The sequence below is a fragment of the Schistocerca cancellata genome, chromosome 4 (assembly GCF_023864275.1).
Source record: "Schistocerca cancellata isolate TAMUIC-IGC-003103 chromosome 4, iqSchCanc2.1, whole genome shotgun sequence".
Lineage (NCBI taxonomy): Eukaryota > Metazoa > Arthropoda > Insecta > Orthoptera > Acrididae > Schistocerca > Schistocerca cancellata.
The window spans coordinates 103,155,562-103,181,786 of record NC_064629.1 but is presented as its reverse complement, the minus strand read 5'-3'; the positions used below and the strand labels follow the sequence as shown (position 1 = coordinate 103,181,786).

At 42.9% G+C, this 26,225-nt stretch overlaps 1 protein-coding gene across 2 annotated transcripts in view; it reads left to right on the top strand.

Moving 5' to 3' along the window:
* The window catches only part of LOC126183785 (b(0,+)-type amino acid transporter 1), a 573,882-nt gene that overhangs the window by 478,930 nt on the left and 68,727 nt on the right, over positions 1-26,225 (top strand). For both annotated transcript variants that reach the window (XM_049926022.1, XM_049926021.1), the window contains exon 8: positions 25,870-25,973. In XM_049926022.1, coding sequence (XP_049781979.1) covers positions 25,870-25,973 — 104 coding nt within the window. The remainder of the gene's footprint in view (positions 1-25,869; positions 25,974-26,225) is intronic.

The following is a 26,225-nucleotide window of genomic DNA, read 5'->3' as shown; positions in this document are numbered from 1 at the left end:
CCGGTCTTTATGATGGTATTCTTGACCGAAGCCGCTACTATTCGGTCGAGTAGCTCCTCAATTGGCATCACGGGGCTGAGTGCACCCCGAAAAAAGCAACAGCGCATGGCGGCCTGGATGGTCACCCATGCAAGTGCCGACCACGCCCGACAGCGCTTAACTTCGGTGATCGCACAGGAACCGGTGTAGCCACTGCGGCAAGGCCGTTGCCTCAATTAAATTTGTACCTTAACAAATTAATTTAGCATCACACCTGGTCCATACCGTTACACTTTCAGAGCCGTACATAACTGTTATGATCCTAATATCCCATCTCTAATTTCGTTCGACATCTGTTGTCATGCTTACTTCACAAGCACTCCAAAACAACCTCTAGAACTGTTCGTATTAGCAGCTTTTACGCCACTTCCGTTACATTACATGACTTTTCTGAAAACCATTCTAACATACCTAAGATTTTTGTCTGCATCTCCTATACTTCATGTCCGCCCCCGGTAGCTGAGTGGTCAGCGCGACAGAATGTCAGTTCTAAGCGCCCGGGTTCGATTCCCGGCTGGGTCGAAGATTTTCTCCGTTCAGGGACTGGGTGTTGTGTTGTCCTAATTATCATCATTTCGTCCCCATCGGCGCGCACGTCGCGGAAGTGGCGTCAAATTGAAAGACTGGCACCCAGCGAACGGTCTACCCGACATTTACATTTATTTCCTATACTTCATGAAGTCAAAGAGTTATTTCGCTGTAACCATGAAAGGTTCTAATGATTACAAACATAACGGTTTGATATGTTTTACGCAATTTCACATGTTTAGTCGTACCACATCTCTCAAGTACATTATGTTTGCGTATTTAGCTTCTGATATTCCTTACAATTCTCTTGAAGTCTCGGGAATGATGAACAGAGTCACGTATTTTAAAGATGCTTTCGGTTGTAACCAATGCCTATGGCAAGCTATCATCTTCACATTTGTCAGAGGTCGTCGTCAGTTGTACTTACAAAACCGACTGTTATCAGTACGTAGCTCATTGACCAATGCTTGAAAGCAAATTCTTTGCCAGAAAAACGCGGGTACAGGGCAGCAACATTTTGTGTTTCAACTTAACAGTACTAACTTCGCAAACAGAAAAAACGGTTGTGACTCCATTCTTCCTCTCACAATAACTGTCAAGCACATGATCAGAGGAAAGAGCGAATAGTACCAGTAGAATCTAACCAATTCCTGTTACTTACTCAGAATCGCTAAACCTATGAAACTGAATGGTTTGGTTTATGTCCAAATCACCTACAAGAATATCAGATGTGCTGGAGAAGATTCTTTTAGAAGTTTGATACTGCGTTTCACAGTAGGGCATTCCCTACAGTTCATCTATACACAACTGCATCACCCTACACACAAAGCACACAGTTAACGTAGCAGGTAGCAAAAGTGCCATGTCTGCATGTATTACACTACCATCACAATGAATTATATGCACTCACACCTATCCTGATGTTGTGCAGCGAGTTAACTGTCAGACATTTGCATCGCATATTTGCACAGATTTCCTCAATAATTTTTGACAAATGCAGGTGTGATTTCTTCAACAACACTTTTATGCTGGAAGTCTCTTTCGGGCCAAGGTTGCACATAGTCATGATAAAGAGGTCTGCTGTTACGACTTCACTACATTCCACATGCAGGCTTACAATTGTCGGCGCATCTAGCGTGCAGACAAATCAGCTCTACAGCATTTCTTGTTGAGGTATCTGAAATCATATGTTTACACACAACTCGCATAAACTGCAGGTGTATATCTAACATACAATAGCGTCCCATGTGCATTCAGATCACACGAACTTAATGGCTAGCATATCAATGTGGGTGCTCTTCAAACCACTGTAGCACGATTCAGCTTTATACCATGGTCAAATACAAGGGTGTCTGTTCAGAAAAATGAGGTAAGGTAGTTCTTAAAGAAGTGTGGTCGATGTGACTTAGTCTGTAAAGTACTAGTGATTGTTTTTTAGTGCTACATTCACTCGGTATATTCAAATAGTAGGTGCCATGACGAATTCAGTAAGGTGGTGGCAGTAGGTTCATATTATAGATTGAGATAAGTTCCCAACTAGCTGTAGTAGTGGTAGTGTGTTGTGGTCCAGCCCAGGTTTCACGCATCATTAACTATGACCTATTGCTCAAGACACTATGTAAAACATTTACCACGGTTTGACGATAAACCTTTCAGGGCTGAAACAATTAAAGTCTCTGGTTTCCTAAAATAAATAAAATAAGGTATTTCCCGTAGTTACCGTGCTCATCGCAATATTATATTTGCTGTCTTTCCAAACAGTGCAAGACTTAGAGTGTCAGATTTCGATAACACTGGTTTTTGTTCGCTGCTTTTTGATTTATTCTCAGTATTTTTTTTTATCTGTCTCTGGGTTGGTGGGGTGGGATCACGACTGAGATGTAAGGCGGTCATTAAATGGTTGTGGTATATATCTACTACCAACAGCCACACTACGGAACAGTTGTCATATCTGCAGTAGACGTGAACCTTAATGTTTCACCTAAGAAGAAGAAAATAGTTTCAAATACAGGGTAACGAACACTCTCGTCAATAACGAGACAAATATCACGAATCAGACGGGTGAAACCATTAAGCGGGCGAAAAGCTGCTGGGGTATCAACAGTAAAGCTACATAACGCTAGACGCACAAATAAAAGAAGAATAAACGATTACACTGTGAACGCAAACAGTCATTGTGGAGCTAAATTTTGAAAATGAATACATTTCAAAATTTAAAATCTTGATTTAAACGTAATACGGACTACGTGAAAAATGGTCCGGCAATTCTCAGCAATAATATGTACCACCCAGAAATAGTCCATGGCCCACTGTCTCTCTTGCAGATAGTTAGCTCTCTATTCGGCTTGTCATCGATGGCACAGAACAAGATAACGAAAATAAGTGGGGCATCATTCACAGTTACCAGAGATACAAATTACATTTTGTTAGCGTTGCTCAACGTCGGTGTGCGCGCTGGATCTGGTGCCCATCAAATTTAACGACCTTCGTGCTTATTGGCTATAAGAGCTGTCAAAGGCGAATTGGCGCCTTATACAGCGTTGCGCAACAAGTTAATGAGCGTCTGGGTCGAGGCGACTAATGAAAGCTAGCTCTCCACCAGTAGCTACATCAGTCATATGTCTACCGTTTTTCAGACCAAGCTATAGAACACGATATCGTCGTGTAACAATGACTGAAATATTGCCTTGCAGTAGGAGGCGTAACGCTTAATGAAAGGAAGCAGACAACGCATAAGACAATAAGGTGTTTATTGCTTTGTTTTGGAACATATTTTATGTTATCAGATATGAAGTGAGCCAAACCCAGGCGCGAATCCAAAGGGATGGCTGGTGTCATGGGTCCAAACAACATTTTACTAAAAGCGTTTATATATTTTTTACATATACAAATCCCAATTTTATCAGCGAACTTTCGGAAAATACAGTATCGTGGTTACTAAAAACTCTCAAATGGCAATAAATTCAAAAATATTGTAAGCTTCGTTTAACACAGGATACTTTTCAGTTGCATTCTTGAGGATTAGTCCACGTGGATTGTTTTACAGCGTGACTGGCTGAAGCTATTCGCAACAACTACTCTAACAGTTCGTGGAACCGATAACCCTTCTTCAAGTTGAAGAATGTAAGACAGAAGGGAAAGTTGCTCCACTAAGAAAAAACAACATAAAGACTGACTTTCCAGAATGTACGTGGAAACAACAGAAAGATACATGATTCTCTCTAATTACACTACTGGCCGTTAAAATTGTTACACCAAGAAGATTACGTGCTACAGACGCGAAATTTAACCGACAGGAAGAACATGCTGTGATATGCAAATGATTAGCTTTACAGAACATTCACACAAGGTTGGCGCCGGTGGCGACACCTACAACGTGCTGACATGACGAAAGTTTCCATTCGATTTCCCATACACAAACAGCAGTTGACCGGCGTTGCCTGGTGAAACGTTGATGTGATGCCTCGTGTAAGGAGGAGAAGTACGTACCATCACGTTTCCGACTTTGATAAAAGTCGAATTGTAGCCTATCGCGATTGCGCTTTATCGTATCGCGACATTGCTGCTCACGTTTGTCGAGACACAATGACTGTTAGCAGAATATGGAATTGGTGGGTTCAGGAGGGTAATACGGAACGCCATGCTGGATCCCAACGGCCTCGTATCACTAGCAGCCGAGATGACACGCATCTTATCCGCATGACAGTAACGGATCGTGCAAGACAACAACCATCTGCACGAACAGTTCGACGACGTTTGCAGCAGCATGGACTACCAGCTCGGAGACCATGGCTGCGGTTACCCTTGACGCTGCGTCACAGACAGGAGCCCCTGCGATGGTGTGCTCAACGACGAACCTGGGTGCACGAATGGCAAAACGTCCAGGTTCTGTTTAGAGCATCATGATGGTCGCATCCGTGTTTGGCGACATCGCGGTGAACGCACATTGTAAGCATGTATTCGTCATCGCCATACTGGCGTATCACCCGGCGTGATGGTATGGGGTGCCATTGCTTCCACGTTTCGGTCACCTCTTGTTCCCGTTGACGGCACTTTGAACAGTGGACGTTACATTTCAGATGTGTTACGACCCGTGGCTCTACCCTTCATTCGCTCCCTGCGAGACCCTACATTTCAGCAGGATAATGCACGACCGCATGTTGCAGGTCCTGTACGGGCCTTTGTGGATACAGAAAATGTTCAACTGCTGCCCTGGCCAGCACATTCTCCAGATCTGTCACCAATTGAAAACGTCTGGTCAATGGTGGCCGAGCAACTGGCTCGTCACAATACGCCAGTCACTACTCTTAATGAACTATGGTATCGTGTTTAAGCTGCATGGCCAGCTGTACCTGTGCACGCTATTTGACTCAATGTCCAGGCGTATCAAGGCCGTTATTACGGCCAGAGGTGGTTGTTCTGGGTACTGATTTCTCAGGATCTATGCGCCCAAATCGAGTGAAACTGTAATCTCATGTCAGTTCTAGTATAATATATTTGTCCAATGAATCCCCGTTTATCATCTGCATTTCTTCTTAGTGTAGCAATTTTAATGGCCTGTAGTGTATGTTCGCAGTCCTTTGCTCATAAACTTACAGCTAAGTCAAATACTGATAATAATGAGTGCAAACCTAGCTTTTATACCATATAAAGTATGATATTGTCAAAGTTATGAACGTTTGTTGCTATCATTCTCTTCAAATAAATAAGTGATTCAAAAATGGTTCAAATGGCTCTGAGCACTATGGGACTTAACTTCTAAGGTCATCAGTCCCCTAGAACTTAGAACTACTTAAACCTAACTAACCTAAGGACATCACACACATCCATGCCCGAGGCAGGATTCGAACCTGCGACCGGAGCGGTCGCACGGTTCCAGACTGTAGCGCCTTTAACCGCTTGGCCACCTCGGCCGGCTAAGTATGTGACTGAACTACAATTTTTAGAAGTGACGTTGAAGCGACGTACGCTGTAGTAAACCACGAAGGAACTATCTGAGTGAGACAGAAGTCGGAGCTGTGTGATGTCGTCCTGAGAGATATCGTGCCAATTCTGTCCAATTGGCGCGTTAACTTGGCAGAATCCCGAGTTGGATGATCGGCTCTGCCAATAATGCTCCAAACATTCTCATCTGGGAAGAGATCCGGCAAAGGAAGGGTTTCACAACCACGAACACAAGCAGTAGAAACTCTCACCGTGTGCGGGCGGGCATTATCTTGCTGAAATGAAAGCGTAGGATAACTTGCCATGAAGGGCAACAAAATGGTGCGTAGAATATCGTCGCCATCCTATTGTGCTGCAAGGGTGTCGCGGCTCAACCAAAGGGGTCCTATTATGAAAATAAACGGCACCCCAGACCTTCCAAGAGAACTAAGGGATTGAAATCGAAGGAAAGAGACTGGCATGCGTAGCCCATGCAGACGACATCTGTTTACTCTCTAGGTCGGAAGAGGAGCTGGGGCAAATGAGCAAAGCTGCCAGCAAATTTGGGCTGAACATAAACGAAGCCAAGACAGAGTACCTCGTTACGACGCGTGATCATTGTCAGACTGCTGATCATCCACAATCACTGCAGGTTGGGGACCAGTCCTACAAGAGAGTGCAAGAATTCAAATACCTAGGGGCACTTTTCACTGAGAACTCGTCATGTGAAGCAGAGATCAATGCCAGAACACAAGCAGGAAACCGATCTTACCACAGCCTAGCACAACTGCTTCGGTCCACATATCTCTCCAGACAGTTCAAGATTCGACTATACAAAATCCTGATCCAGCCTGTTGTTCTATATGGATGTGAGACACGGAGTATCCGGAAACAGGACTTCCATAAGTTCCTTGTTTTTGAGAGAAAAGTGCTTCGGAAGATCTTCGGTCCGTTTCTGGATGCAGATACAGGGGAATGGAGGATCAGATACTACCAAGAGCTTGAGAAACTATACCAGCAGCCCACCATAGCAGGAACTGTCAAAGCAGACGAATGCAGTGGGCCGGCCATGTGGCCCGGATGGAGGATCACAGATGGCCGCGGAAGTTCCTGGATTTCACACCTACAGGAAAGAGACCGCCAGGGAGACCCAAGAAACGTTGGAGGGATGGACTCCATGAAGATTTAAACCATGTGTCAATAGATGTGAACGGATGGCGGATAGCAGCTATGCACAGAATACAATGGAGGAGGAAACTTGTAGATGTGTGCGGTCCACTAGGCCTGACCACGTAGTAGTAGTAGTACTACTACTACTACCCCAGACCGTCGCTCCTGGTTGTCGGGCAGTATGGCGGGCGACACTCAAATTGGTATCCCACGGCTATCTGGAGTGTCTCCAGACACATCATCGCTGGTCATCGGGCCTGAGTTCGAAGCAGGACAATTCTACTCCAGTCAATGACATTCCAGGCCGAAGACAACTTGACAACGCTGTAACTGCTCGCTTATACACAGCCCACTCCACACGAATGCAGAACTTCACATATTTATAAATGACATTACTTCCAGGTTAACGTATCCTGCCGTAAAGAAAAAGCATAACCTCCAGTTCCCTCTACTTGAAGTGAATCTCATTGTTTTGAACGTCATGTTCGTCTCGCGTGTCCTGAACCGAACGATAAGGGAAGTCGAGTGTCAGCTCTTTTCATATTCGCTACAGCAAGGCCTACGTCACGAGGCGTACGTCACGAAGGTAGTCCTGCGCTCGCTCGCTCAAACCAGCAGACAGATTGCGTTTCTACACCTGTTAACTCGTAATTAGGCGTGTCCGTACAAACGAAAGCTGAATCTTCTACTGGAATCCGCTATTATGGAATCTTACTGTTATTAGACCTATAATGAATGGAAATCCATGGACCTACTTACAATCTATTACGGCTGTACTGGCGAACAATCAAATGAAATCATGCTAAAATGATTATCAGTTACATAAGGCACCACTTCCAGCATGTAATGAGTACTGTTAATCAGAAGAGACTAAATACTATAAACAAGCCGTTATACCATTTATATCGAGGATTGATCGAAAATTAAATTTTGCTGTAGTACTGTTAATCAGTAAGACTTCATAATAGCAGATTTCAGTGGAAGATGCAATTCTCGTTAGTACTTACACGCCCAGCTGCGAGTTAACAGGTTCAGAAACGCATTTTGTCTGCTGAGCTGAGCGAGGGAGCGAGTTCAGGACTACCTTCGCGGCGTACCCGCCGCGGCCTGTCTTTCTCGTGGGCCTCGCGCTACAGCGTGTGACGTCAGACTACCGTCACGTATGCACGAAGTGTTGTGAACTGTAGGTTATTCCCCAAGCGTCAGTTATAGCAAACATGGCAGCCTTCACGGTCCCGATTGTGCTGACTGTGTGTTTCGGTCGAAGAATCAAAGCAGCGCAATTTTTGTACGGAGTACGATAAAGATCCTCACAATAGTCTTTTCATTCATGAATACCATAATTTTTGTTGAAATTGGCTGCTCGGTAAGCCATAAAAGAAATCCTCAGATCGATCGCGTGTGTCAGACGATGTCGTGGAGCAAGTTCGACAAAGTTTTATAACACTCCTACAAAATGAACTGGGAGTGCTTCTCGCGAACTGGGCATGTGTTAAGAAGACATTTGCATCTCAGTCCGTACAAATTAACAATAGCACAAGATCTATTAGACACTGATAGGATTGCTCGGCCGGCCGGAGAGGCCGAGTGGTTCTAGGCGCTACAGTCTGGAACCGCGCGACCACTACGGTCGCAGGTTCGAATCCTGCCTCGGGCACGGATGTGTGTGATGTCCTTAGGTTAGTCAGGTTTAAGTAGTTCTAAGTTCTAGGGGACTCATGACCTCAGAAGTTAAGTCCCATAGTGCTCAGAGCCATTTGAACCATTTGAGGATTGCTCGTATAAACGTTTGTGAGGAAATGTTTCATAATTTGGACAAAGACGAAGATTTTGTTGGTTAAGGGGCAACGTTAATGAACAGTACTGTAGGATCTGGGACAGTGAAAATCTACAACGAATCTTGAAACATCATCGTGATACCACATAAGCTACCGTTTTTTGTGCACTGAGCAAGAGCAAACTTTGTGGTCTTTTCTTTTTCCAAGAGGAAACAATCAACGAAATAGTATACTTCGAGATTTCGTTCACTATCGCTTTCCAGGTAAATGGACTGGTCTAGATGCGTCAGTTGCATGGCCTCCACATTCATCGAACCTGACACCTCTTCGATGTATCAAAGAGACCGTGTTTGCATCACCCTTACCGCCTCTCTAGCAGTACTCAAAGCGAGAATCTTCGCCGCAATAGAACAAGTTACTCGCGACCTGCTGCAACGCCTTTCGCAACATATAAACTTCAGATGGGATATGTCCCACGTAACCAATGGATATCACATTCCACATATATAACTGTAAGCAAAAATCTTTATGTACTTTGCTAAAAATATACGTTAGACATGTTAACTTTATTTTTAAAGTTGATAAGTTAGTTTAAAACCACCCTAAATAAAACGTTTTGATACAGTAATAATAAAATATATTGTTATTACGAATGGACATCTTAACGTCTCTAGCTAGTAAAAGTGATAATGACGGCATGTTATATTTGGAAAAGGGGGGGGAGAGAGATAGAGAGAGAGAGAGAGAGAGAGAGAGAGAGAGAGAGGCAGAAGCAGACGGTGATTCCCTCCTTCAGAACCAGACAACCAGGCACTAAATATGTCCTATCCCAAACCAACGGCCGTAGTTGGCGTTGTCACTCAACTCGGAAGAAGCAAATTTTGGTATTAGACGAATTCTCAACATCCGTATTTCAAGTAAAGGAGAGATGGCGGCTGTAAATTTCTCATTCCCAGAGAGTGCTCTAGTCTCTTCTCTGTGACGTTGTATGGAGTTGGGCCATAGGACAGCGTTTGTGGTCTTCTGTGGGACGGGCACTCAGATTCGTCGTTGTCTTTGGCGCTGTTCGAAAGAAATAGGCTACGAGCTACCACATAATTGGACGCTCTCCGTCATTTTCGTTTTGCAGTCACTACTAACGACACGTAACACTGCGCTTCTTCACCGTTAATCGTTTGCAAAACATGTGTCTTCAGTGTACTCAAACAATCTGTTCGATCAGTAAACCACATTCTGCTCGCATCCACGTTCCTGACGAACGACGGTACGTCCGTTACCCTGGTCATCCCCGATGTGGCATTAAGGCAGCGTTCCCCCAACCGTCTGAGATGCCTCTCCACTTCCGCCGCATACGTACAACACGATGATAGTTCAAAGATGAAATCACACATAACTGAGGCTATAGAGTTTGCAGACAAGCCTCCCTCACCTGAACTTAGTGCGTCGCCGCTGCGGGAATGGATTGGCAGTGGGCCAGTACTCACCCGTACAGTCGATACGGGGTAATTCCAGGACCAATAACAACGATATTAACACATAGGGTGACACAAAAGATAGTATGTTATCTGTATAAAACGGTGAAGCATTGGCAAGCAGCTGACAGGTGTCAACAGTTCAAAGGAAACGCTAAACATCAGATTGCTTTATTAGAAATGGTTCTATTGGAAGTGGCATACTTTCCGTTCCTCCACCATGAGAACTGACGCAATTGTTTTAGGAACTAACACTCTTATAGCCACATTAGCAGTTAACGTTCCATATTCAGGATATACCAAACGCTGGGCGTGTTGGTGAAGGCCAGAGATCTCCCACATCTAGAAACTGTATCCATGTCACATTGAGACTCTCTGATGTAGCGAGCTGCGAGAGCAATTTGTTTATCATACTACATAATGACAAAGGGCATGCCAGGCCCAAACAGCAGGAAGCTGCGCTCCATACCACCTGTCTCTATGGTCTTCAGGAGTACAAGGAGTGGTGAGAAGTCCAGTGTTGTACCAGGAGACTAGAGTAGGCAAAGTTATGGGAGCATCTGACTTGCTTAACGTGCCTGTGCATCCTATATTAAGCTGACTGATGACCATAAATTTTGAAAGGTTCTCCAGGGCGAGAAAGTGGGACTTGACTCGTATTGCGAAGAGCAGGGATAGAGTCACCACCCAACTATGCAGAAAGATTGTTCCTTTTTTTCTTTTTTTTGTGCGTCCCTAAATGAATTTCTCTCCTTTGCCAACCTTTTCATCTCAGAGTATCACTTGCAACCTACAGCCTCGATTATTTGCAGGATATATTCCATTCTATGTCTTTCTCTACAGTTTTTACCCTCTACATCTCCCTCTAGTAGCCAGGAAATTATTCTCTGATGTCTTAACATATGTCCTATCAGTCTGTCCCTTCTCCTTTTCAGTGTTTTCCATGTGTTCCTTTCGTCGCCGAGTCTGTGGAGATCTTCCTCATTCCTTACCTTATAAGTCCACCTAATTTTTAACATTCTTCTATAGCATTACATGTCAAATGTTTCGATTCTCCTCTATTCTGATTTTCCCCCAGTTCATGTTCCTTAACTTCATCTAACTCGTGATCACCAATCCTGATATTAAGTTTCTCGCTGTTTTCATTTCTGCATCTTCTCATTACTTTCATCTTTCTTCGATTTACTCTTGATCTATATTCTGTACTCATTAGACTGTCCATTCCATTCAACAGATCCTGTAATTCTTCTTCACTTTCACTGAGGATAGCAGTGTCATCAGCGAATCTTATCATTGATATTATTTCACCGTGAATTGTAATCCTACTCTTGAAACTTCCTTTTTTTCTGTCGTTGTTTCTTCGACGTATGGATTGAACATTAGATACGAAAGACTACGTCCCTGTCTTACATCCTTTTTTATTCGAGAACTTCGTTTTTGGTCCTCCACTCTTATTGTTCCCTCTTGGTTCTTGTACATATTGTATATTACTCTTTTTTCTCTATAGCTTACTCCTTCAGAATTTCGAACATCTTGCAGCATTTTACATTGCTGAGCACTTTTCCTAGGTAGACAAATCCTATGAACGTGTCTTGATTTTTCTTCAGTCTTACTTCCATTATTAACCTCAACGTGAGAAATGCCTCTCTGCTGCATTTTTCCTTCCTAAAGCCAAAGTGATCGTCATCTAGCAGACCCTTAATTTTATTTCCCATTCGTCTGTATATTATTCTTGTCAGCAACTTAGGCTCATGAACTGTTAAGCTGATAGTGCAATAATTCTCGCACTTGTCGGCTCTTGCAGTCTTTTAAACTGTGTGGATGAAGTTTTTTCCGAAAGTCTGGTGGTATATCGCCAGCCTCACTCATTCCACTCATCAACGTGAAGTCATTTTGTTGCCACTTCCCCCCACTGATTTTAACAATTCCGATGGAATATTATCTATCCCTTCCGCATTATTTGATCTTAAGTCTTCCAAAGCTCTTTCCACAATTTCCCTAAATGACCTCACGTAACTTCTTGGGTGGTTACTTCAACAAAGTTGCGGTCTACCCCGTCCCACACGCATCTCCAACTGAGATAGTGCTTTGTCTACTATTGACATGATGTCGATCGCCCGCTTGTGAAACCAGCACTGACGACAATCGCCTTCTGTTGATGTCATCAGAAGGAAGTCCCTTTCATGACATATATGTCTGCAATATTTTGATGTGTAGACTTGATGCAACTGATGTTCCATCAGTATATAATTACGGTTGACGTTGTCCAATGACCTCTAAATTAATGATCCACACGGACTGATTGTACTGTTCATTTACAAGAGACATAATCAACGTAGATAAATCATGAAATCATGATACGTTTAACGGTTACCAGTTTTTTTTCCAAGAAGGGAGCAAGGAGAGGCCTCCAGAATTTATTTAATGCAGTCCCCAGGTTCCTTACTTCCAGAAGTGTCGGACGTGACATTTAAAGGGCTGAACTCTCAGGCAACTTGCAGGCAGTCCGCTGCCCCAAGAGGGCACCACTTTCTTCCGCGTGATGAACTCTTGAGACTGTCCCGGAGGTGTTGCTGACCCGACACGTGGACGTTGATGAAGTGAGATTCAATAGGAGCAAAAGTTCTCTACTTCTTTTCACGTTGGTCGCAGTTCGTCGACCAGCAAATGCATTTTCACAGAATACTGTGTTTCGATCTGCTTCTCAGATTTAAAATATATATATATTCTTTTCAATTCGACGCAAGTCTTAGGCAGGATAATAATCTTTTTAATACAGTAGATTTTTGAACATAAAAGTAAGCTTTGAAGCTAAAACGTGCTTCACGGGCAAAACGCAACAGTTGGTCTTATCCAACAGTCCTTCCTGTATGTCTCGTTCGGAAAACATAAATTATATATTATAATCGTATTGTCAGTTCAACATATTTCTCTCAGAAAGGAATTTATAACAGATCTCTCCAGATAGCGCTGATCGCCATTTTTATGGAATGTTGTTTCTGCAAATTTCGTGTCACCTATGAACGCCATTGTAATAATCACCGTAAACCTCTTTCGTGTATCTGATCACGTCGGTAGGAGTTCTTTCAATTTAAGAAAAAATCCGTCGTTATTCTTGATTTTTATGGTAATGAATTACGAAGAAATGTTTTTCTTCGTTGTGAAGTCCAACTTTCAATTATATTGAGCTGAGAATTTTCAAGTTTCAGAAGGAGAATAAGAATAGACTTTGAGTAAGGGAACCTACACATCGTCTTTCTATATGACATAAACAAATTGGGATAACTATTCTACAGAATAGTAATACAGGAAGGCGAATCACAAATAGCTCCATCCTATTAAAACAGAAAAATCTCGGTCGCTATGGAGACAGATGTGACGTTATCGTGAAAAAAGCGTATATAGTAAGACGGTAACGTGAATGACCAACACACCGGTGTATGTACTTTAAAATGACATTTAACTAGATCTGATGAATAAAATCAACTTTAGTGAAACCTCATAAATTTCTGAATATATTTTACACATTCGTTCAATCTCTGCTTTCAATAATGTCTTTATACTCTATTGTATTGAGATTCATATACAGTTGAAACTATTCCCGAATAGCTAACTTTGATGAATTTAACTTTACACTCGAACTCCATTTCTCATAAAAGATGTAATTTGTTGTAATATTCTCGCCTGTGCGTGTGTATGACTAGTTAATGCAGTGCTACTCTCAACTTTCTCCCATAATTTTGGATTTTTCCTGGGTTCATTGTTCCACAGTGAGTGAATCTGTCGGTTGTTTCGATTAAACACAGTTTTTATACCTAAGTTAAAGTCGAAAAAGTACAACTGGCAACTGTTGCATCAAGTAAACTGTTGTAGAGATTTTGAAATTCGTGACGTATCTATTAGTTGACAGACCACTGATACTAATTAAGGTGTTCTTGGTGATATCTGCAATAAAATTCTAAATCATTCAGTACCTGCGAAAGTTCGAGATATCCATACTTGCAAAGAAACCTGTCGGAACTTGATACGCCCAGTGACGGTGCTAAACTTTCCGACGTTATTTCCCGTATCCACTGACGTCTCGCTCCGGAAACCCCACGAAAACAATCCACTACTGAAGCGTTACTGGAGATGAAAAATGAACAGTCTACAATAACGAGGTGTTTTAAAGGTCATAGGCCACTGCAATGATTCACCTTAGGCAACCACGTCGAAAACTTGCGTGCTCTGTGCGTGGTTATAAAGTGTGCTCTATTACTGTTTCTAATAGGTTTTATGATTAATTAAATCCCTACGGCCCACAGTGAATGAAACTGAGCCGAGTAATGCCTATATAACGTCCAAAAACTGCCCATTTCCGTATGGGGTAGATTTTGCGTCCAATAACCTCAGATGTTTTACGAATGCAACAATGACCTCTGATGTTTTACCAATGCAACATAAAAATGTTCCCAAAAAACCGATAGAGGTGTTTCATAAATGGATAACGAAATCGTAACAAGTATTCCAATAAGTGAGAACATGTAAAGGAAGTGTTTTACTGTAAGGTCAATATTTGTAATTTTTTCTACTTTTGTAGCGTCATGGGATAGCTCTTAAAGTAAGGAGTACTGATTCCTAGTAAAGAACTGTGACGTTCAAATTAAAATTCAGCTTGAAAACTAATGTGCTATACCCCTATTTACCGTTCAATGAAAATTTCCACAAAAGGGAGTAATATGGCTAGAGCGACTCTGGTGTACCTTGTTTCCATTTGTGACGTCACATGACTGATGCGCTGTTTACGATGTCATAAGCCACGCCCCTTATGTATAACATCACAACGATGACATCACAACCAACGCCCCTTTTTCGATGACGTTATAAAGATGGAGGCGAGGAAATGAAAATTTTTTTAAAAAATGGCAGTCGATGGTAAATTTTCAAAAAACCTGCATGTGTATCACACACACACACACACACACACACACACACACACACACACAAACACACAACAAATGTTTGTCAAATACTGTAGCCTCTCCAGTAAATTTGATGCTTTTATAATTCATTCGTTTTCATACTTAATGCTTATGTCAAGTGCTGTACTGCGTGATCATCAGTAAATATCACCTCTGTCTTCGTAATACAGGAATGGGAAAGGAAAAAACTGAAAAAGTACTCTAGACAAAAATTATTGTAATTTTTTTATACATTGTTCTTACATTCAATGTTTTATACAGTCATTACCTTAGAAATTATGATGGATCATTAAATACCTATCGAAAAGTCTACATCAAGATAATTTGAATATGAGTAAGCAATATGTGAATTCATGTATGAACTACAAATACGGTAGTGACCTCTAATTACAATCTACACTTTACATGAATTATAAAGATATTAACATTGCGTTCACATTAGTTACAATGATAGTAGTGAGCTCAAATTCCAATCAACAATTTACATATTTAACACACATTTTTAAGATATTTACACTGAATTCACATCAGTTATAAAGGTGGTAGCGACCTAAAATTACAATCTACAGTTTACATTTTTCACACACACTTTTCTGGTACTTACGTTGAACTAATATCAGTTATAAAGGTGAGAGTGAGCTCAAATTACGATCAGCAATTGATATATTTCACACGCATTATACGATGATTTTTATACATTAATTATCTGAGCAATTAAAATGGACCTCTAAATTTCTATCGTGGTAATAAGAACATGACTGAGGAGTATGTGAATTCACACATCATTTACAAAAGTGATAATAACATCAAGCTACAATTTACATTTTTACAAGTATTTACATTGCATTCTCATCAGTTACAAAAATGGTAGTAATCTCAAATTAAAACTACAATTAACAATAAAATCAATCATCTTCTTTCGTGCAGTAGTGACCCAACACCACCGTATTTATCTTATGGTTTAGTATCAAACATTTATCACTTTGTGCAGATAAAGCAAATTTATGTTGTCTAATAGTAGAAACAACATGCTGCTTAGATTGAAATTTGTACTGCACGGAAGTTTTTATTGCCCAGTTCAGCACACGTTGTCTGTAATCATTGATGGTTAAGCTATTGCTCTGTGCGTTATCCACCCAGATTCACTTTCGAGAGCATATACTTTTGATTGTAGGCCAACAAATTCTCTAATAGGTTCACCAAACGAACCTCTTTTTTATCCACCAGTATAATATTGTATCTGTTATTTGCAAGGAATCCTGAAATATTGAACCTTATCTACACATCATTCCTGATGTACTCATATATATTTGGAGCTGTAAGATGATAGACTTAGCTATCGGTGTCTGTGTAGCAAAGTTTTACATGATGCACGGGAAACTTGTTTACTATATATCGATAGTGGAAATCGAAAAGAAGCGTTTTCGAAATATCCAAAACGACCATTCCATCTGCAATGGGTTTATCGATGACTGCCTGCTCAGTTCAATGGCCCCATATTGATGATGTCATCGGAAAATGTGAGTGTCATTTGTGAGTTCTCATTGTGACGTCAAACACGTGGGGCATGGCTTGTGACATATGACAAATATAAACCAAGTGTACCAGAGTCACTATAGCCGTGCTACTAAAGGGGCCGCTTAATGAGCAAAAGGCCAAGCATTATCAGCACAGACGAGCTTCACCTCCACTGCCACGTAAATATCGCCTGGCAAACCTCTGAACGATGTCAACATCTTCACATGTAGAATGCTTCACTCCAAACTTTAACAATAATTGTATCAACAGAACCATTTTTTTCAACAACTTTCGAATTTGTTTAAAGAAAGCAGAGTGCTTCGTTGCAAAAAAAGCTGTAGTAACTTCAGAATTTCGGTAAATAAAATGAGAGATACAAATTCTAACTTCACAGCCAAATATTCAGTCTCTTCCGTTATATACCTTGTCGAATGCATTGTTTCGATATGTTGAACCTCCCGTGACAAAACGATTCATTCACAAGAGCAAACTCACCTTCATCGTTATTGTCACAATCACTTGAAAACACTGTCACCTTACGCTTCTTTACAGATCTAATGATGTCACGGTCAGTCGAATCGTCCTCAGAACCATTGAAATAGTAACTCACACAAGTCATTCAGATCTTCAGTCTCACTAGAAATATCTGAATAGCCATTGCCAAAAACTTCAGAAAGTATTTATTTCATTTATTTCCTTCCGTTTTCTGAAAATGGGCATCTCTAGAAGCAAGAGAAACTTCGAAACGAAAACAGTAACTATTGAAATATCAAAATGCTTTATTACGCAAAAAATACATGAAGGCACTCAAGTATGGTACATTTACTACTGGTTTAAATACCTAAGTAGACGAAGTAGTTAAAATATATCACAGCAGACGGCGTCTACAGACAGCGTGTAGAATACAAGAGTTCAAGAGGGTGCGTTTCTGGATGAGGTAGCGAATATATTGCTTCCCCCTACTTATACCTCCCGAGGAGATCAAGAGTGGTAAAATTAGAGAGATTCGAGCGCGCACGGAGGCTTTCCGGCAGTCGTTCTTCCCGCGAACCATGCGCGACTGGAACAGCAAAGGGAGGTAATGACAGTGGCACGTAAAGTGCCCTCCGCCACACACCGTTGGGTGGCTTGCGGAGTATAAATGTAGATGTAGATGTAGATCCGTCTCTAACTTATGGCACGCCAAACAAGAGTAAACTTGGTATCAGTCCACAATGTGTTTAGGGTGTCTAATTTACATAGAATACACTATATAACTGACCATATATCATTTCACAAACTAAAAAGTAAATTACATTTCACTCCAAAGTTGAGCGAACTTATTTACCAAGTTGTGTACTTCAAGCCGCCCTCAAGTCTGCTGGACTTTAGATGAATCTGTCTTTTCGACGAAAGAAACACATCGGCGATATTGCGGCTGTCTTTCTTACCTTTGTTCAGTCTCTCTCTTGGCCATAGAGACACCTCGAAGCGGATAAGTATCCTCTAATTATTACTTTCTGACCTTAACCCAACTGACATCTCAGCAGCCTCTAAAAGAGAGCCGATAAATTACACGTCCGAGACCTTCTAGCCGAGCAAGTTGCAGTAGAGGTGGAACACTGTGCACGAATTTAGAAGGATCTGGGTTCAAACTATCATTACGTATGCTCTTTCGTAGTTCTCGTAAATCACTCAACTTAATTCTAAGAGTACTCCTACCGAAAGGCGATAGGCCCATTACTCGCCCCTGTAATAGGGCGTGATCGTCCCTTAGAAAAGGCCTCAAACCATCCTCGTGCTCAAAACTTTGCCCATTCCAAAGTTGTCACTAGTCTGTAATGGCCAACGACGTCAGGGCATTATACACGAACGCCCTCTTCCTTTTTTCTTCCGCTTGCGCTAGTGTTGCGCCTACACTGACGTAGCTATTTACGCACGTTAAACGGTTGTAAGTTAAAAGTCCTATTCTATAAAAAAAAAAAAGCACAGTTCCAAAGAGGCCAGTTATTAGCTCTGGGAATGACTCTGTGGCAGGTTTCCATTCACAAGCTGACGTCGAGAATATTTCCACCAATATACGAAGGTGCCATGTCCGCAAAAAGACAATCAGTACGGCTTCTGCAGTTGCTCTCCAACTTTTATCCGGTTTCAGCATTTGAAAAACTCTTCCTGCATAGAGAAAATGGTGCATTTTCGGAACGCAAGACAAGTAAAAATGAAAAAAATAAAATGTTCCGAGACCTGTTGCCAAATGAACTGCAAAAACTTGCTAACACCCACGTTTGTAATGCTGATGTAGTTACTAAGCACACGATTCCCTGCATCAGGATCTGAAGCTGTTCCTCGGATTACAAACTCGTTGTTCGCCTTTCCCTGTCAGCGGGACGTTCGTCTCTAACCTTACTTCTTCTTCCGTAATTTTACTTATTCAAAGAGCGCTTGGTGGCGTTTGTCTCTTTCTTCTCCAAAAACCACCTCACGAATTCACTAGCGAGCAAGACAAGATGGCGCAGTGGTAAAACTCTAAATTCGCATTCTGGATGACGGAGGCCTAAATACCCGTCCGGCCATTCAGATTTAGATTTTCCGTGGTTTCCCTAAATGGCTTAAGGCAAACGCCGAAATGGTTCCTTTGAGGACATGCGCGATTTCGTTTCCCTTTACGAGTTTGTGCTCTAATGACGGCGTCATTGACGGAACGTTAAACCCAAATTTTCTTTCGCTGTTGCTTTTCATGAAATCACTGTGTTGTTTCTAGAGTCCTTTTGACCATTCCTTTCAAGTTCTATTTTCTCGTATCTCCACGAACCAGCGTTTAACTGCAACAGATATTTCATGAATTCTTATGTTGTCTTCTACGATGCCTGTAGTTTCCTGTATTGTTGCCAGTTTTTAATCGGGGTTGCGTGTTGGTTTTTAGAAGATCATTATTTCTTTTGGTGGGAGCAGACACCTTGTTTAAGAGTGGTTTGACATTCACTCCTATCCCTAAGTTAAGGGATCTTTGAAGTATACGAAGCACGATAGTTGGCGATAATTCGTGCACTAGAAGGTTCTTGGCAACATTGTTTTATGATACATTGTGATAAGAGTTTAAAATATGACTGAAAACTGGCTTTTGACTCTTTGTGGTGTTCCTCCACCAGTAGTATACGTAAGGTTAATACGGGGCGTGATGCCTCCACATGGCAGTAAGAGATACACAATAGATTTGAATGCTACGGGAAAGCTCGCCTAATTTATCTTGCTGTAACGCCTCTCATTGCTGAACAAGCTCCCTCTAATGGCGGCAGTGTTAGGGCTCCAGTTCTTCGGCCTAGAGCGTCCTGTGTGTATCCAATCGTATTTAAGGCTGAGAAGCGAAGTGACCACTCCAGACTCCTAATGCCCACTCCTAGCACGTATTCGTCCACCTGACCGTCCGTGTGTGGTCGGTCATTATAATCGTTTATATGGAACCCTTATGCACACGCCCCACGAAAATGGTGCACATATCATTGCTGAAAGTCATCCCTGTACTCCTCAGACGTCACAGTACCTTATATAGCTTATGTGGTCCTAACATGACACCGCTCCAGACGAGAAAACTTTATCCGCCAAATTGGACCCTTTTCACAATACTGGAATGTTTGTAACCCACCTCAAAGTCATCGTATATGAACAGACAACGACACTCACGCTCTATGCTAACCGAAAACTCATCCCTGAGTAGAGCATTATCTCATTGGTCCTGGGTGTACTCACGATGGGAAAGAAGCGACACACTTTAGCCCCCACATGTTTCAGCGGAATACATACTGCTGGTTGAGCATACATTTGAGAGGTCTCGTTTATGGCGATTCACAGCCTGGCGGGAGAAGGGAGATCCAGAGTCTGCCTCTTGATCTCTAACCAGCTCAAGAGGGTCTTTATGGTACTGGGCTGTAGTTCGTGGTCGAGTTTGCCCGTACTTTTGATGAACGTTTCTCTTTCCTGGAACCTTCTCCACCGACGTGGAATGACGCTATGGACGACATTTAACTCTGACTCCATCTCGCGTTGACTGTGGCAACTCTGTAATCTGCCACAATTGTCACGTTCAGGTTAAACAATCTCGTACTGGCGTGCCATGTACGTCACGTGCGTCCGTGTTATGTTACTACTATTCAGTCCACACATTGTTGCAAGAGCGCCATCTTCTCTCGTATATCTCGAAGACCCCTCAGATAGACATGATGGATAACCCGCTTTGGGCAGTTTCCTGCTGCCACAGTATTGTAGATGTTGTCACTTTTCCAAGATCATTGGACATTGTCATCTGGCTGTCGATATCCAGTTTGTGATCGCAGAAACAGGTTGCTGGAAGTTCTGTAGGAGCTCTGTAGTCACACGTGCCCTGCTAATGTCGCCATCCTTTGTAAAAATGCTCTTCAAAGCTCAACGATTCATATCACCGAAGACTAGTTTATGTCTACTAGTACTTTTCCCTGATGGCACTCTTCTACTAATTTTGACTGCTGTTGTCACCTTGGAGACTACTACTACCGATACTCCAAAGATATCCTTGCGTACATGCTTCCTCCAACAATTTGGCCTTGTTGAAATACAGAGAGTCTTCACTTCGTATCACCTACATGTGTCAGTTACACGGAAGAATACATAATATGCCATACAGCGTCATTCATTTCAGTAACAAACGATAGTCGTACTCTTATAAAGATCAACGTCATCATCTCACAATAGTGTACGTTCTGGAACATAAGAGGGGTCCGTGCAAAGTCCGAGAGTCGGCACCACCAGCGCGTATCGAGGTCATGTTTAGTTAGTAGCATCTTTGGAAGGAACGTACACCAATTTTCAGCCATATTGGTCTATTTCTTTGTGTTTGGCATTCGTGTGAATCAAGGAAGTCGAGTGATTGTCAAAAATTGGACGAAAAAGAATTTCGTGTGGTGGTTAAACATTACTTTATGAAAGGCAAAACGGCTCAGGAGACTAAAGAGAAGCTTGATAAACGTTACGGTGACTCTGCACCTACGATTAGAACAGTTTATAAGTGGTTTCAAGATTTTCGGGGTGGCAATATGGGCACAAGTGATGCTGAACGTTCTGGATGCCCTGTGGAGGTGACTCCAGAAATCATTGACAAAATCCATGATATGGTGGTGGATAACAGAAGACTTAAAGTGCGTGAGATTGATAGTGCTGTGTGCATCTCGAATGAACGGGTACATAATATTTTGCATAACATTTGTACATGAGAAAGCTATCCGCAAGATGGGTTCCGCGATTGCTCACGCTTGACCAAAAACGGAATAGTGTGAAGCATTGCAAGGATGGTTTGCAGCTGTTCAGGAAGAATCCGCGGGACTTTAAGCGTCGTTTCGTCACTGTGGATGAAACATGGATACAAAGAACAATCTAAACAATGGGTTACCAAGGGAGAATCTGCAGCAAAAAGGCGAAGACCATTCCTTCCATTATGGAGACTGTCTTCTGGGATTTGCAAGGGATAACCCTCTTCAACTATCTAGAAAAGGGTAAAACTATTACAGGTGCATATTATTCATCGTTATTCTACCGTTTGAAAACCGAGCTGCAAGAAAAACGCCGGCGATTGGACCGCAAAAATGTCCTTTTCCATCACGACAATGCACCAGCACACACCTCAACAGCTGTGGTAGCAAAATTAATGAAAATAGGATTCCAACTCGTTTCACATCCCCGCTATTCTCCAGACTTGGCTCCCTTGGACTATTGTTTGTTCCCCATTTGAAGAAATGGCTGGCGGGACAAAGATTTTATTCAAACGAGGATGTGATTGCAGCAACTAATAGCTATTCTGCTGAATTGGACAATTCCTATCATTCGGAAGGGATCGACAAATTAGAACAGCGTTGGACGAAGTATATAAGTCTAAAAGGAGACTATGTCGAAAAATAAAAAAGGTTTACCCCAAACATGTAAGTAGTTTTTATTTTTGCACGAACTTTTCAAACGCCCCTCGCATATTTGCCTTATTCTAATAACTTTTCTCCCCCCCCCCCCTCTCTCTCTCTCTCTCTCTCTCTCTCTGTGTGTGTGTGTGTGTGTGTGTGTGTGTGTGTGTGTGTATGTGTGTGTGTGTGTGTGTGTGTGTCTGCTGTCTGTCTTTCCTTTTTTCTGATAGGTGTTCGCTCGGTTTAGATGCACATTACCTGAACGAAAGTATCCGACACCCCTATGTGACGTAGAACTGGTCACTAGATGCCACAAGAGGCGGACTCGCCAGTATAAAAGGAGGCGGGAAGTGTTGCGTTGTCAGTAGAGAAGCAGTAACAACGGAATGAGTGAGTGGGTCAGGGGAGCTCTGTGACGTCGAACGTGGACTATTCATTCGATGTCACCAGAGTAACAAGTCGATCTGTTCTTCTCAAGCTGCCAAGATCAACTGTAGGTATTGCGATTACAAAGTGGAAACGTGAAGGAGCAACCACGACGAAACCAGGACCAGGCAGATCTCATGTAAGGTTGGACATGGATTGTCGAGCATTGCCAAGGACGGTAGCAAAAAATCGTACGAAGTCAGTAGAAGGAATCACTCGTGAGTTTCATTGTGCTACCAGCAAAGTTACTGTGCTCATGGAGTTACAAAGAACAGAGTACAGTGGTCGAGCAGCTCCATGTGAACATTTCCGTAGTCAGTGCGAGGCGACGCTTGAAGTGTTGTAACGAGCGACGCTACTGGAAAAGAGTAATCTGGAGTGTGAATCACGCTATGCCCTGCGACAGTCCGGGATTTGGATCTGACGAATACCTACAGAACGTTACGTGACGTCATGCGTATTGTCAGCAGTGGAATACGGAGGAGGTGATATTACAGTATGAGGGTGTTTTTCTTTATTTGTGGGAGGATATGAACACAATATACAACATTGTGTATTGTGAGCGGAATAGGTACAGTTTGGAGATGATAACCAAAGACTGCATTTTATAGGCAGGACACTTAGAAAAGGTAACAGATCTACACTACTGGCCATTAAAATTGCTACACAAAGAAGAAATGAAGATGATAAACGGGTATTCATTGGACAAATATATTATACTACAACTGACATGTGATTACATTTTCAGGCAATTTGGGTGTATAGATCCTCAGAAATCAGTACCCAAAACAACCACCTCTGGCCGTAATAATGGCCGTGATACGCCTGGGCATTGAGTCAAACAAAGCTTAGATGGCGTGAACAGGTACAGCTGCCCATGCAGCTTCAACACGATACCACAGTTCAACAAGAGTAGTGACTGGCGTATTGTGACGAGCCAGTTGCTCGGCCACCATTCAAAAAATGGTTCAAATGGCTCTGAGCACTATGGGACTCAACTTCTGAGGTCATTATCCCCTAGAACTTAGAACTAGTTAAACCTAACTAACCTAAGGACATCACAAACATCCATGCCAGAGGCAGGATGCGAACCTGCGACCGTAGCGGTCTTGCGGTTCCAGACTGCAGCGCCTTTAACCGCACGGCCACTTCGGCCGGCTCGGCCACCATTGACCAGACGTTTTCAATTGGTGAGAGATCTGGAGATCGTGCTGGCCAGGGCAGCAGTCGAACATTTTCTATATCCAGAAAGGCCCGTACAGGACCTGCAACATGCGGTCGTGCATTATCCTGCTGAAATGTAGGGTTTCGCAGAGATCGAATGAAGGGTAGAGCCACGGGTCGTAACACATCTGAAATGTAACGTCCACTGTTCAAAGTGCCTTCATTGCGAACAAGAGGTGACCGAGACGTGTAACCAATGGCACCCCATACCATCACGCCGGGTGATACGCCAGTATGGCGATGACGAATACATGCTTCCAATGTGCTTTCACCGCGAAAATGACGTGCTACAGACGCGAAATTTAACCCACAGGAAGAACATGCTGTGATATGCAAATGCTTTTCAGAGCATTCACACAAGGTTCGCGCTCGTGGCGACACCTACAACGTGCTGACATGAGGAAAGTTTCCAACCGATTTCTCATACACAAACAGCAGTTGACCGGCGATGCCTGGTGAAACGTTGTTCTGATGCCTCGTGTAAGGAGGAGAAATACGTACCATCACGTTTCCGACTTTGATAAAGGTCGGATTGTAGCCTATCGCGATTGCGGTTTATCGTATCACGACATTGCTACTCGCGTTGGTCGAGTCCAATGACTGTTAGCAGAATATGGAATCGGTAGGTTCAGGAGGGTAATACGGAACGCGGTGCTGGATCCCAACGGCCTCGTATCACTAACAGTCGAGATGACAGCCATCTTATCCGCATGGCTTAACGGATCGTGCAGCCACGTCTCGATCCCTGAGTCAAAAGATGGGGACGTTTGCAAGACGACAACCATCTGCACGAACAGTTCGACGACGTTTGCAGCACAATGGAGACCATGGCTGTGGTTACCCTTGACGCTGCATCACAGACAGGAGCGCTTGCGATGGTGTACTCAACGACGAACCGAGGTGCACGAATGGAAAAACGTCATTTTTCGGATGAATCCAGATTCCGTTTACAGCGTCATGATGCTCGCATCCGTGTTTGGCGACATCGCGGTGAACGCACATTAGAAGCGTGTGTTCTTCATCGCCATACTGGCGTATCACCCGGCGTGATGGTATGGAGTGCCACTGGTTACACGTCTCGGTCACCTCTTGTTCGCATTGACGGCACTTTGAACAGTGGACGTTACATTTCAGATGTGTTGCGACCCGTAGCTCTACCCTTCATTCGATCCCTGCGAGACCCTACATTTCAGCAGGATAATGCACGACCGCATGTTGCAGGTCCTGTACGGGCCTTTCTGGATACAATAAATGTTCGATTGCTGCCCTGGACAGCACATTCTCCAGGTCTCTCACCAATTGAAAACGTCTGGTCAATGGTGGCCGAGCAACTGGCTCGTCACAATACGCTAGTCACTACTCTTGATGGTCTGTGATATCGTGTTGAAGCTGCATGGACAGCTGTACCTGTACACGCCATTGACTCAATACCCATGCGTATCAAGGCTGTTATTACGGCCAGAGGTGGTTGTTCTGGGTACTGATTTCTCAGGATCCATGCACCAAAATTGCGTGAAAATGTAATCACATGTCAGTTCTAGCATAATATATCTGTCCAATGAATACCCGTTTATCATTTGCATTTCTTCTTGGTGTAGCAATTTTAATGACCAGTAGTGTATGTACCTGAGGATGCGACCAACCATTTGGGCAGATACGTATAGAAATCCGACTGAAAGCCAAATCCAGATTGCTCGCAGTATCGAATCAGCGATAATCCATCCAGTGCAAGAATTCGATTACTTACATTTACTCTCAATTACTGCTAATTTCTGCAACCCAAATTTTCTAAGATTTGCACTTTACGACCAGATCAGCACCTATTGAGGTTGTGTCTCCTGTGATTATCATTTAATGCATGTTATGTAATTTGGCAACTTTTACCCACTACGTATGATTGAGTTGTAAAGACGAAATCATCTGGTTTCAGCTGTTCGGCAACCGCATTCTGGGCCCGATGGCGTGGCTCATGCCGCTCGCAGTCGCCGTGTCAACCTTCGGCTCTGCCAATGGGACGCTGTTCGCAGCTGGCAGGTGAGTTGCGCGTCAGTTCCATCTCCATCAGAGCTCACCACGCAAACGAGGGCTGCAGGAGTACAGCTGAGTCTTCGCAACACAGTTTTTCTCTTCAGACGAAGGCTATCGGGCTTCTCGCAAGGCGGCAGACGCATATTCGGGAAGAAGCGGCGTAAGATTGTCAGACTCGCGGGGCAAAATATTTCTTCGAAGACTTCTTCTCTGATTTTCTCCACGTAATGTGAAAATCTTTTCCATGTTCTGTGTTCG